Source organism: Diplotaxodon limnothrissa, linkage group LG5 (genome assembly GCF_057381915.1).
Source record: "Diplotaxodon limnothrissa isolate DT_005_m linkage group LG5, D_limnothrissa_male_GT1.1, whole genome shotgun sequence".
In the NCBI taxonomy this organism is placed as follows: Eukaryota; Metazoa; Chordata; class Actinopteri; order Cichliformes; family Cichlidae; genus Diplotaxodon; species Diplotaxodon limnothrissa.
The window spans coordinates 19169858-19182583 of NC_140600.1; the positions used below are offsets into that span (position 1 = coordinate 19169858).

The window sequence follows — 12726 nt, forward strand, 5'->3', positions numbered from 1 at the left end:
TTTGGTTCAGTTCCTAAGAACTGGTGTTTAAAAAAAACAAAACAAATACTCAGTTAGCTCTCAGGTGAAAAAGAAATGATGCTGGGAAAAAGAAAAGAACGCTCTGGCATGCCCAGTACATTCACCTCCACTGTCGCTATCGCAGCGAATGGCAATAACTCAGTTTAACTTGATTCACCTTATCAAATACTGTAGCTCAGCACTGGTGCTAGTCTTGCTAGGCCTGAATGTAAATGACTAAACATAGTATCTCATAGGATATTTTACTTGAATGACAGGCTATGAAAATGATTGATGATTACATAAGGACAAAGCTGAGAGAGAATACTGTATTGCAGAGCATGTGTGATATGTGGGTGTGTCCTCTCTGAACTGGCATGTGCCTATGGCAGAGACAGCTGACCCACTTTTGTGAGTGTAAAAGTCAGTAGGCGTATTAGCGTATGTGCTTTCCAGCCTGTGTGTGCTGGTACTGTACGAGCGTGTGTGTGTGTGTGTGTGTGTGTCTGTTTGAGTTATGTAATGGTAGGGGTGAGAGAGTGCTGGTGAGTGCTCTCCTGTGTTTGCTCTGGTTTAATCACTGTGTGTTAACCTACCACCGCTCCTCATGCCTCACCCTTTGCACCCTGCCTTCCTCCCCCACCCGCCCTGCAGGCCCACGCTTTAGCCGGCTGATGGAGGGCAGTTATATGAACAAAAAAAGACGGACAGGCATGACCATTACTGTCCCCTCAACCCTTCCCTCCTCAGGCATGCTGTGATGTGTGAGCAGCGAGTGGGCTGCCAGTGTTGTAGCTAATGCCCGTCTCTGTACTCCTCACTTTGTCATCAACTTGTTTATTGCACGATGGCCTTGGTTGGTAGGTCTCCCCTCCCCACGCTGCTGTCTCCGTGTTCCTAAGTTGGCAGAGTGTGTACGTGCAGGAGTGCTGCTGCTCAGTGGTGGAGGGCCAGGGTGGGGCACGAGGCTCGAGAATCTGCTTTGGGGCACAGTCACACAGTTATGTCATTGTTTCTTTAAAGGAAACTAGGCTGTAAAACCGGCGTATCCCTTCATTGAGTCATTAATAAGCCAGATAAATTCTCACTTTGGCTCCTTAATTGGTTTGTCACTATTTTTACTTTTGAATGAAAAATTTAGCACAGCGAGCCTATTAAAAATTAAATTGCATCGCATGTAACCGCCGCAGTACAAACACATTTAAAACAATGTCCTTGGAGGAGCAGAAACAAAGCTTGCTTTGTCTATTTTTGCTTAACATTTTCCATGTGACTATCATTTACTGTATTTGTTTTCTTAACTAGCCCAGTTCTACATCTAACCTGAAAAGACCATATGGTTATGTAACAAACTTTGAGAGCTGGCCTAGATACCACATCTGATAAGATTTTCTCCCTCCCTATCACTCGCTCTTGTTTCCCCTCTCTCGATCATAGGTTCTTTCCCCTTCTTTTTGCCCCTTTTTCCCACTTCTTGGTATCTATCTTTTGCCTCAAGCTTTTTTTTTTTCTCACAACTTCCCACCATCTCCATTTCTGTATCTGTGTAAGTAGGCCAGGCTTCTCCCTTTCATGTAATTTTTTTCACCCTTTTAGTGTGGCAAAGCTGCTTTGGCTCGTCGAAGCCATTCCATAGACTGTGCTGCTAACATCTCTTACATAATCAAAACAACAGACCTGTGGGTTGGGACACAGTGTATACATCGGGCATGGAAGTGTCCTAATTCTGTGTGACCTCATTCCACAGCCATAGCTGCAGCGATTAAATCCTCACATCACTGTAAAATTAGACCTGCTTCATTAGAGTTTCTAATATTTTTTTGAATAAAGATTTGTTTTCCTATAAAGAAGAGTTTTCTGATATAAAGTAACGATTTGTTGTTTGTTTTTTACTGTAAGCCGAGACAGTGTGCTAATTTGTTAAGAAAAAGTTTGACCGTTTATTTGTTTTCTTTCTTTCTATTTTATCTCTTAAATTTTCTACAATTTTTTTTATTAGCTTGTTTTGTTTAAAGATCACATACACCAAAAGATATTAAATTTTCCCGTGGTATAACCTCCATGCTATATACAATGAGGGGAAAAAACTCTTTGATCCACTGCTGAATTTTTTTTTATGGTCGTTTTAATAAAGAGAGATGAAACATCAACCAAAAATCAAGAAAACCACATACACATACATAGAAGTTACAAATATATTTGCATGTCATTGATCGAAGTAAGTATTTCATCCCCGATTACCAAGCCAGAATTCCGACTCCCACAGATTACAGCCAATCAATTACAGATGCTCCTGATCTCAACTCCATATGTGTGTAAAACACACCTGTCCAGAGAATCACTTTCTTCCATTTCAACCTCTCAACCATCATGGGCGTGTCCAAAGAGCTTTCAGAGGATGTCAGGGGCAAGACTGATCTGAGCAAAGCTAGAATGGGCTACAAGACCATCAGCAATAAGTTGGGAGAAAGTGCTGTTGCTTTAGCATTAACTGGACCTGCCATGTTTAGAGGAATGAAATGCTGGGTATCACCCAAAGAACACCATCCCCACAAGCATGGAGGTCGAAATATTATGCTTTGGGGTTGTTTTTCTGCTAAGGGTACAGGATGACTTCACCACATAAGGGGCCAGTGGACGGGGCCATGTGTCATAAAATCTTGGACAGGAACCTCCTTCTCTCAGCCACAACACTGAAGATGGGTTGTGGATGGCTCATCCAGCATGACAAATATACCCCACATATGCCAAGGCAACAAAGTAGTGTCTAAAGTAGAAGCACATTAAGGATAATGAGTGGCCTAGCCTATCTTCAGACCTCAGCCCTGTAGAAAATCAGTGCAGAGAACTCAAGCTTTGAGTTCTCAAGCAACAGCCAAAAAAACCTAAGGGTTTTAGAGAGTTTCTGTAAAGAGGAGTGGGCCAAAGGTGTGCAAACCTGGTGACCAACTAAAACAATCATCTTAGCGTTGTGCTTGCCAACAAGGGTTTCTCCACCAACTGCTAAGTCATGTTTTGCATTGGGCTCAAATGTGTTTTTTCTGGATTTTTGGTTGATATTCTAACTCCATTAAAACTACCATAACAACTACCATAACAACTGTTCATTTCTTTGTATGTGAGCAAACTTACAAATTCAGCGGGCGATCAAATAATTATTTCCCCACCATATATGATAATCTTATCAGCATAGTAGCAGATTGCTTTTCTGTTGATCAACTGCTCTTATTCCGGTTTTTCATATTGCAGGTGAGCGTCAACACATTCAGCAAAGAATCTGACACCACTGAATGTTCATTTCCATTTTACAGTGACACAGCATGTACTGTGGTTTTGGAATAATTCCAGTTTGCTCTTCTTTCTCTGTGTCTCCAGCGCTCATTCTTTTGCCGTCTGACAGAAGACAAAAAATCAGAAAAGTTCTTCCGTGTCTTTTATGACCGCATGAAGTCAGCCCAGCTCGAGATCAAAGCCACGGTGACAGTAAATACAAGCGACCTGGGAAACAGGAAAAGAGACGATGACAGCCAGGACAAAGAGCCCCCTGTTCGCAAAAAAGGTCAGAGGTCACCTGTAGGGTTGTTAACACTAAACAACGCCCAGTTTGAAAACTGCTGATTTCATGTTTATTTCTAAATTTAAAATAGGAAAAAAAATATTTGAAGGTTCTTTTAGTTGTGACTCAGTTTATAGTACGAGTTCTATGTCTCTATATAGCAAAAGACCCAGCTGTGGTGATGACAGAAGACGTGAAAGAGCAGCTATTAGAGGCCTCGTCTGCCACAAAGAAAGCCTTTAACTCTTATCGGCGAGAAGCTGACCCCGAGGACCACTTCACCTCAGCAGATGGTCAGCCCAGCACAGGGGACAAGAACCAGGATGAAGGAGAGATGAGTTTTGTGATTGTTATCATGCAGCCTATCCTTCGCTTTCTCCAGCTACTTTGTGAGAATCACAACCGTGACCTACAGGTGGGTCAGACTGAGCGTCGCAAATTTAGTTTTACAGATTTACTTTAGAATGAGTCCAGTTTTACTTCCTTTTAATATTAAACTGAAGCCTTTAGAGTCCAGACACAATTTCCAATGGTTTTTATTACCAATGCCAATAGCTTTGTGTGTCTTTGTAAAGTATCTTTATTTGCAGCGATATCAGGGCTTCAAGTTTCTTCTATTCAGAGAGCCTCACATGTATTTGTTTTCCACTGAGCTTGTAAAGCAGAGATTTTCTGTTACTAAGCTCTTGAGTCTTGAGGATTCAGGCTCTGTTTAATCAGTTTTAGTTTCTACTGATGTATCTGCAGAGGATGTTGGTTCTTGGTAGCTCTTTGCGTCAAAGCTTGTTTAGAGACTTAAACAGTACCACTAATTGTACTTCCCTCCCCCAAGATCCTCCAAGATGTACAAAATGAGATTTTATCAACTGTTTACTCATATGCAGGTTTCTAAAAAGACTATTATTTTGATAGAATAATTGTATTTTCATGTATAGATATTTGCTTACCTGCTTGTTAATATATTCCATGTTGTTGTGCAAAAACAGACGTCCACTAGCATGCATGAGCTGTTCCTTGGACGTTTCACTCTTGAATTTGATGTTGTTTACATGCTGGTTAACTGCGTGAAACCTTCACTGTTTTTTTCCTAGAACTTCCTTCGTTGCCAAAACAACAAAAACAACTACAACCTTGTGTGTGAGACGCTTCAGTTTCTAGACTGTATCTGTGGTAGCACCACAGGCGGTCTCGGTCTGCTCGGACTCTACATCAATGAGAAGAATGTTGCTCTCATCAACCAAACACTGGAGAGTCTAACAGAGTACTGCCAAGGCCCTTGCCATGAAAACCAGGTACAAAAGACACTGAGCGGTGAAGGAAGTTATAACTCCTTCACCACTATTTTTTTTATTACAGTTATTCCTTTCTCCCCCAGAATTGCATTGCCACTCATGAGTCCAATGGCATTGATATCATTATTGCCCTGATTCTTAATGACATTAACCCACTTGGGAAGAAGCGGATGGACCTGGTTTTAGAGCTCAAGGTAAGTTGAGCCAGATCTCACTTTTACTTTAAGACTAGAGTTTAAAAAATGAGGGGAAAAACGCTGTAGTTTCCTTTCACAGCAGTAACACCAATAGGCTTGACGTGAAAGAGCAGGAAATTCACCCGTCTGAGCTAGCTTTTCTGCATACCTGCCAAGAAAAATAGCAGCAGTCTATTTTCCTAGAGCACCAGGTTTTCCGCCTGCTTTACTTGGATGAAGAAACTGTAGTTCTTATCTTTTCCAATTCTGACTCTCAGAACAATGCATCTAAGCTGCTGCTCGCCATCATGGAAAGCCGTCATGACAGTGAGAATGCTGAGAGGATCTTGTACAATATGAGGCCTAAAGAGCTGGTGAGAACCTGTTGTTGTCCATCTTGTCATTGAGTCCTGAGCTGCTATTTCTACATCAAATGCAAAATCTACTCAGCTATAACCTTGTTTTTGTTAGTACATAACAACAATTTGATGTTACCTTGTAAAAATACTAGGGTGTGTTATATATATATACACACACACACACACCCCCAAACAGAATCCAGGGAAAGTGTTGAAATAGTGAAGGAGAAGGGATGTCATCTTGAATAAGTTTCTGAAGACCAACACGATGAGAATTGTATTATTTATTATATATATGTGTATGTATATATATATATATGTGTATGTATATATATGTGTATGTGGGTGTCTGCAGGTGGAAGTGATAAAGAAAGCCTATCTGCAGGGGGAGGTTGAGTTTGAAAACTCAAAGGAGGAGGAGGATAACGGAGAAGAAGAGGAACATGATGCTGCTTCACCCCGAAATGTTGGACACAACATCTATATCTTAGCTCACCAGGTGTCTTATTTATCTCTTTTTGCAGAATCTGTATATGCTGTATCTTAGAAACATGCATTTTCCTTTTGTTGTCCCTTGTAACCAACTCACTTGCTACCTGTATGTCCTTTATACAGTTGGCACGTCATAATAAAGAGCTGTCCTTGATGTTAAAGCCAGGAGTGTCTAGTGGAGAGGGGGATGAGGCCTTGGAGTTCTATGCCAATCACACTGCTCAGATAGAGGTCATAATGCAAAACCCCTGTCACAGAATGTGAATCGGAACATGTTTTCTGTACATTACGTCACAAATTGTGGGCTTCCCTCGGAGGTGACTGTGAGTGTCTCTCTGCAGATTGTGCGTCAGGACCGCACCATGGAGGAGATAGTTTTCCCTGTACCCAACATCTGTGAGTTCCTAACTTCAGAGTCAAAGCTCCGGGTGTACTACACCACAGAGAGAGATGAGCAAGGCAGCAAGATCAATGACTTCTTCCTTCGAGCAGAGGACCTCTTTAATGAGATGAACTGGCAGAAGAAACTCAGAGGTGAGTTTGTCTTCTGTGTGTGTGTGTGTGTGTGTGTGTGTGTGTGTGTGTGTGTGTGTGTGTGTGTGTGTGTGTGTGTGCGCGCGCGAACAACAGTCTGTTTTCACGGAGAGTAACTACAGGTGGAGAAGGTGAGAGTCTGTGTACTAAAACAGGTACTGAAACATGTGGCAACATGCCCCTGTTGTTTCCTAATGGCAAGTACAACTTCCGTGCATTTTTTTTTTTCTGGGAATACTGTGCTTCATGGATAGCTGAAAATTTCTGTGTGTAATTTGCATGCTCTGTTGGGTGTTTTACTTTCTTTTTTTCCACAAACATGCAGGTCATGTGAAAGGGGAAACTCCAACTTAGCCGTAGTTATAAATGTGTTTTTTTTTATGTGTATTTAAGTGATAGACTGGTGGTGACCTCCCTCCTTAATGCAGGATAGAGCTCAATCCCTGCGAGCCCGAACAGGATAAGAGTGTTTGGAAAATGGATGAAAGGATGTGCATCAGCACCTTGATGGCAGGGCTAAATATGTCATCCTGTGTGCGCTCATGTTATGCATGTGCATGTTTCCACTGTCTAAAAGCGGACAGGGGTTTTCCACATTCTTTGAGCCATGAAACATTTATACAGTAACCTTATGAATCACAAGTGAGAGCGTGCTTACGCATGCACACAAACATACACACGCAGACCCACACCCACACTCATTCACACTTCTAATTCACATACCTCATACCCACACAAACCCTTATTTTGTCTTTCACGTAAAGGAGGGGATGGACACAGAAAAGTCCCTGCATCTGTTTTTTTTTTTTCTTTCTTTTCCAATTAAACCTGAGTAGGCAAAATGTTGTGTTAAAAGGTCGAGGTGACATGTTTTGCATCTTGAACTTTTAAACCATTCATTTTGTTTTTGACAGCTACGCTTACTTCATATTTACATATCAAAGACACTGAAGCCGAACTTCCTCAGTTCTTCTTTTCAAACTTGCAGCTTGTTGATGCATAAACCAAATACTGAAATCAGCTGAACCTGCTGGTCCCTTATATTTCAAAAAGTTTCATTTATTCTGCATAAGTTTTAAATATTCAAAGCTTCTCAAATAAAAGAATTTACTTTTAGGTTATTTGAATTCAAACTGCTGAATTGGTATTTCAACATAGGCAACCCGCCAACTTCACTTTTGGCTTTTGGAGCAGATTTTAAAAATAGAATCTGTTTTGTCTTTCTTCTTCTCTTTAGCCCAGCCGGTGCTGTACTGGTGCTCAAGAAACATGTCGGTGTGGAGTGGCATCTCCTTCAAGCTGGCTGTGCTCATGAATCTCCTGGTCTGCTTCTTCTACCCCCTCGAAGGGGTACATGGAGGTCAGTGAGGTGGCACCCGAGTATGAACTGTGACTGCGCGCACATCCTGTTGCTAAAATAGGCGCAAGCATTTCTGCAACATTTCCAGTTAATCAATCGTTTTAGACTAAAACTTTGACACATTTCATTTGACGTTTTCTGTCAGGTGTTCCGATGAGGCTGCCTATCAGTCATTCATGCATGTGACATGCTCACAGACAATATAGAGATTTTCTTTTTTTCTTTGAATGTAGATATTGTTTCGATGCTGTTTTGCTTGAGACGATTTGTATCTAGCGCCATGATGTTGCAATCAGATTTCTTTCGAAACAAGGGTCAGACAAAGGTTATGTACTCAGGGGGAAAAAACCGGAAGGACAGGGGCTCACTGACATGTTTTCTTCCTGCTTCAAAGCACATCTATAACATTCTATAACTCACAATGGGTTGAGAAATGCAAATATAGACAGCTGTGTAGAAGTTTTCTAAAAACGATAACAATGTTGTGAGGCAACAATGACTTAAGAATCAAGTTTTAAAAACGACACCAAAAAGAAAGAATCTGTAATGTACAGCATGCTACACACCCAGAGAGGTACACTTTAAAGAGCTGGGTGACTCTGCTGGACGTGGCCACTGACCCACTGATCTCATTCTGCCACGGTGTTCTTACATGCTGACTTCTAATCACCTGGTAATCTGTATTTGAGACACACCCGCAGTAACACCATGCCCTTAAAGCTTCAGCTCATATTTACCTTGTAGTTCTATGGAAACCGTAATAAACAGAGGAGTGGTGCACTTTAATTTACTGTAAACTGAGCCTGCATTGTCTTAGGTAGCACAAGCCATATATGTGTGTGTGTGTGTGTGTGTGTATATATATATATGTGTGTGTGTGTGTGTATATATATATATATATATATATATATATATATATATATATATATATATATATATATATATATATATATATATATATATATATAAAAATCAAACATTTTTATATATATATATATATATATATAAAAATCAAACATTTTTATATAAAAATCAAACAATGAACCCATTTCCAGGAAAGAAGTTTGCCTTGCTTTAGCAATCAGCACTTCATTTTGCCTTAACAGCTTTTCTGATGGGTTTGTGAATTATGTGTGATGACAAAAAATACTGCATTTTGAAATGAAAACTAAAATCTGGTGCGGTTTCTCATAACGTCACCAACAAGGTCTTACTGAACCACTTGACCTGTGTGCGAGACTCCAGCATACCTTTGGCTTAACCCTCTCAGGCTCAAATTAAACTTTTTGTTGCTAATGCACAACCAAGTCCTGCAGTGGTACTTCTGAGTAAAAAAATACGTATGTGGGGTAATCAGGTTGTTAGTTTTTAACTGTTGCAAATCTGCAACGCCTGCTTGGAGAGGGTTAAACAGTCACTTTTATGGCTTTCGGCCTATGCCTTTGCATACATTGCTCTCCTGGCTCAACGCCCTCCTTTGCTTGAGGCTTTAGAATGAGGGTTATAAGAGCAGGAAATCTAGGTCAGTGTGTTGTGCCTGCATGCATGAGTGACTGGCTTTTGGTGAATAGCTGTGGCTAGCGTCACACACCCATGATACATAATCACAATCAAACAGCGCACGCTTTTCCAGCTTTTCGACTGCAGACTTTCTAGCTGTTTGCACACAATCATTTGCCTGCACATTAACCTTAGGTGTGCAGCGCATGCAAAGCTTGTGAGTGCACGTAAACGCCCCTCTTTCAGTCTGCGACATCACTCGAGCTGTGCGTTCCTCCCCGCTCATCCCTCATGAATCTTTCAGCTGAGGTATTTTTAGAGAACAGTGTTATGCAAGTGGCACCTGTCATGTGATCTCAACAGGGACTGGGGAGGGAGAGGAAAAAAGGAGAGACAGGGAAGGAGAGAAGGGAATAGGGGAAGGCAAGGTGGGAGGAAACAAAGAGTGAGAGGGAAGGTAAAGAGTGGTGCCTTCATTGTAATATTCCCCCCTCTATTTTGTCACCCACTGCTGCACTTTTTCATCTTTTTCAATCTATTAAATTCTACCCCATTTATTTTCCTCATGTATCCGCTCCCTGAGGTCGATCTGTGAATAGAGTTCACGGAGTTCTTACAATAATACACACGTTTTAGAAAAGACATTGCTTAAAGAGGCAGCAGGTTAGATATGGCCTTGTTTTTAGGCTCCTGAAACATGGGTTTAGCTTGAGTGACACACTGTCACATGAAACCCCTGACTAGGACACTAATCCTGGATTTACCACAGGATCAGGAGGAACATCAGGTGCGCACGCTAACGCAAGAAACTGTGTCATACACTTTAAGTGTTATGTAATTGGCTCTCTTTCAGTTCAAAGTCTCCAAAGTAGGAAGAAGATAGCGGATCTCATAAAAAAAAAAACAAAGTTGGATGATACTGAAAAGTTCCAGACTGTACATGTATCCTCTCAACATGTCCTTTCATATTTCACATGTGTCACAGTTACTGTATAACGAGTTGGCTGGTTTGTGCATTTACCTATAGCTTGTTTGTGCTTTGCACATTTAATTGTCTTCATGTGTTATTTATTACCTGCAGGTACCCTGGATCCCCATTTATCTGCCCTTTTGTGGATGGGAGTCTTGGCAGCGCTGATCATTGTTATCATCATGCCACAACCACTGGGCATCGGTGCCTTGGTCACTGTCACAATCCTTCGTCTCATCTTCTCTGTGGGCCTGGAGCCCACGCTCTTCCTTCTGGGTGCTTTCAATGTAAGTGAGCTCACAGGGAGGGTCATTTAACCCAAATCACCACCACCAGTGCCAAACATCCATTTGTGCATTTGTGTATCCAGCTGAATACAATGAAAGAAAGTTTTGTAAAAGTGAGTATTAGCTAATGCAAAAGAATTAGAAATCGCTATAATAGGCAGATTATAACTGAATCCTTGGTTCAATCTTTCAAGCTAACAAGATAAACATTTTCTTATTTTCAGCAATTCTCTAATCTAAAAAATATAAAGTAATATAAAGAATAACTCAATAAACTAAATATTTTAGGGCTTTTGGATTGGTCATTTGAACCTCCAAGCAGTTTGAAGTAGATGTCAAACTGGGCTCTCAGAAATAGTTTCATAAGCTAACTGATCCATAATAATAATAATAATAATAAATGATGTGACAAGTGGGCAAACTGTCCAGAGTGTACCCCACCTCTTGCCCTGTGCCAGCTGGGATGGGCTCCAGCCCCACAGTGAGCCTGGATAAGCGTTAGAAACTTGATGCTTTTCAAATTTAGACTGACAGGGCATTTTAAGTCTAAACTACCTACATGACAGACGTGTTTTTTTTTTAATTTTGGGTTTACTATTTCACCCACACCACTACTTTCACATACTCAGAAACCTTTGCCACACCAGTTCCACTTCTCCTTTCATCTCTCACTCACACTTGAGCCCACTTGGCATGCCAGTGCCGCGTCTGCCTGTAGTGTTGCCCCCAGCCTTGTAGGCTGGCTGTGTTTGGCTGTACTTTGTGGTGTTAAGTGCGTCACTGGATCTCAAAGAGGGTTACACCGCCCCTTCACCCGCCAGAGATTTTCTAGATGTGCTCTTATATACTTTTACACACACACACACACAATGCAAAATAAAGACTCAAGCGCGCGGTCATCTCTCCCTGTGCAGGCTGTGTTTACATGTACACACAAAAGCAGGTTATTGGGAGAAACCAGGTTAGGGCAAGAAATCAGAGAACAAGTTACCATGGACTGCAGTAGCTCCGGTACACTGAAATCTAGTTTATGCACAGCAGGTCAAATGTCTTCTGGCTATGTATTTGACATATTTTAACCTTTTTTTTTTTTTTTTTTAAAGATTGGAAATGGAAAGGTGGAAATATTCAAATAAATATCATATTTTTACTGTGAAACTTAATTAATTGGTATTTAGTGTTAGTTTCGTTCTTAGTCAGGCTATAGATTTTCATTATCTGGGTCAAAAGGCTGCGGAGTGTATGACCTTTCTTTTCATCACTCTCCACTATCGTTGCATTGATACTACGCCTATCTGAACTCTTTATCAGCCAAATGTGCTCTTTTAAAAACCCCGTGGAGAAATTTGGTTAAACAGATGTGTCTGCTCGAGTCGCCAACTTTCTCAAGCAGGTATCCACTCGGGCTGCATTAACCGGGTTTCTGTTAATCCTTTAACCCGATTCAAGAAACAGAGTTTCTTGTTTGGATGATGTTCAAAAAAATTAAGTTACAGGTCACACACCGGGGTAAACACTTTGTGACTTTGTTTAGCTTAAAAGGCACCAGAGTCATACTGTTGTCAGGGCTTTCAGAGCTTGTCTTCAGTGAAGGCTGTTGTTGTTTTGTTTTGTTTCTTAAATTGAATATTAAAATGCTGATCCATTACTCACTATTGTTGCTATTAAAGGCAGCTTGTCTTTATCTTTCAGGTTTGTAATAAGATAATCTTCCTGATAAGTTTTGTTGGCAATCGAGGAACCTTCACACGAGGCTACAAAGCCATGGTGATGGACTTTGAGTTCCTCTACCACCTCATCTACCTCATCATCTGCTGTTTGGGGGTGTTTGGCCATGTTTTTTTCTACAGTCTTTTGGTAAGACAATCACACAAATGAATTCGCTTTTTAAATACACATCCGTCCTGAGAAGAGATTAATACAGTCTGATTGAAACTTAACTATGACTAAAAGGGAGTTAATCACTATAGCAACCCACAAACCCCACCTATTTTTGTTTTTCTCATTAAACTGCAGCCGTGATGCCTTCAGGGCCATATCCTCCTAGAAATTTCCTTTTTTGGTGTTTTAACAATGTTGTCGTTGGACTGTTGACTGCTATTCCCCAGTGCCTCAGGTCTGCTTTTTAGCGCATCGGTCTGAGTATCCAAGTGTTTCTCGATGTTCTCCTTTCACGTGGGTCCAAGCAGCTCAAAAAATA

The 12726-nt window shown here is 41.0% G+C and overlaps 1 protein-coding gene across 1 annotated transcript in view; it reads left to right on the forward strand.

Annotated features, from left to right (window-relative positions):
* LOC146632115 (inositol 1,4,5-trisphosphate-gated calcium channel ITPR1-like) overlaps positions 1-12726 on the forward strand; it is a 75208-nt gene that overhangs the window by 52037 nt on the left and 10445 nt on the right. Inside the window, exons 43-53 of the mRNA XM_085353223.1 lie at positions 3376-3559; positions 3718-3971; positions 4648-4848; positions 4932-5042; positions 5303-5398; positions 5739-5882; positions 5999-6106; positions 6217-6409; positions 7647-7769; positions 10351-10526; positions 12219-12383. Of these exons, the coding sequence (XP_085209349.1) occupies positions 3376-3559; positions 3718-3971; positions 4648-4848; positions 4932-5042; positions 5303-5398; positions 5739-5882; positions 5999-6106; positions 6217-6409; positions 7647-7769; positions 10351-10526; positions 12219-12383 (1755 nt within the window). The remainder of the gene's footprint in view (positions 1-3375; positions 3560-3717; positions 3972-4647; positions 4849-4931; positions 5043-5302; positions 5399-5738; positions 5883-5998; positions 6107-6216; positions 6410-7646; positions 7770-10350; positions 10527-12218; positions 12384-12726) is intronic.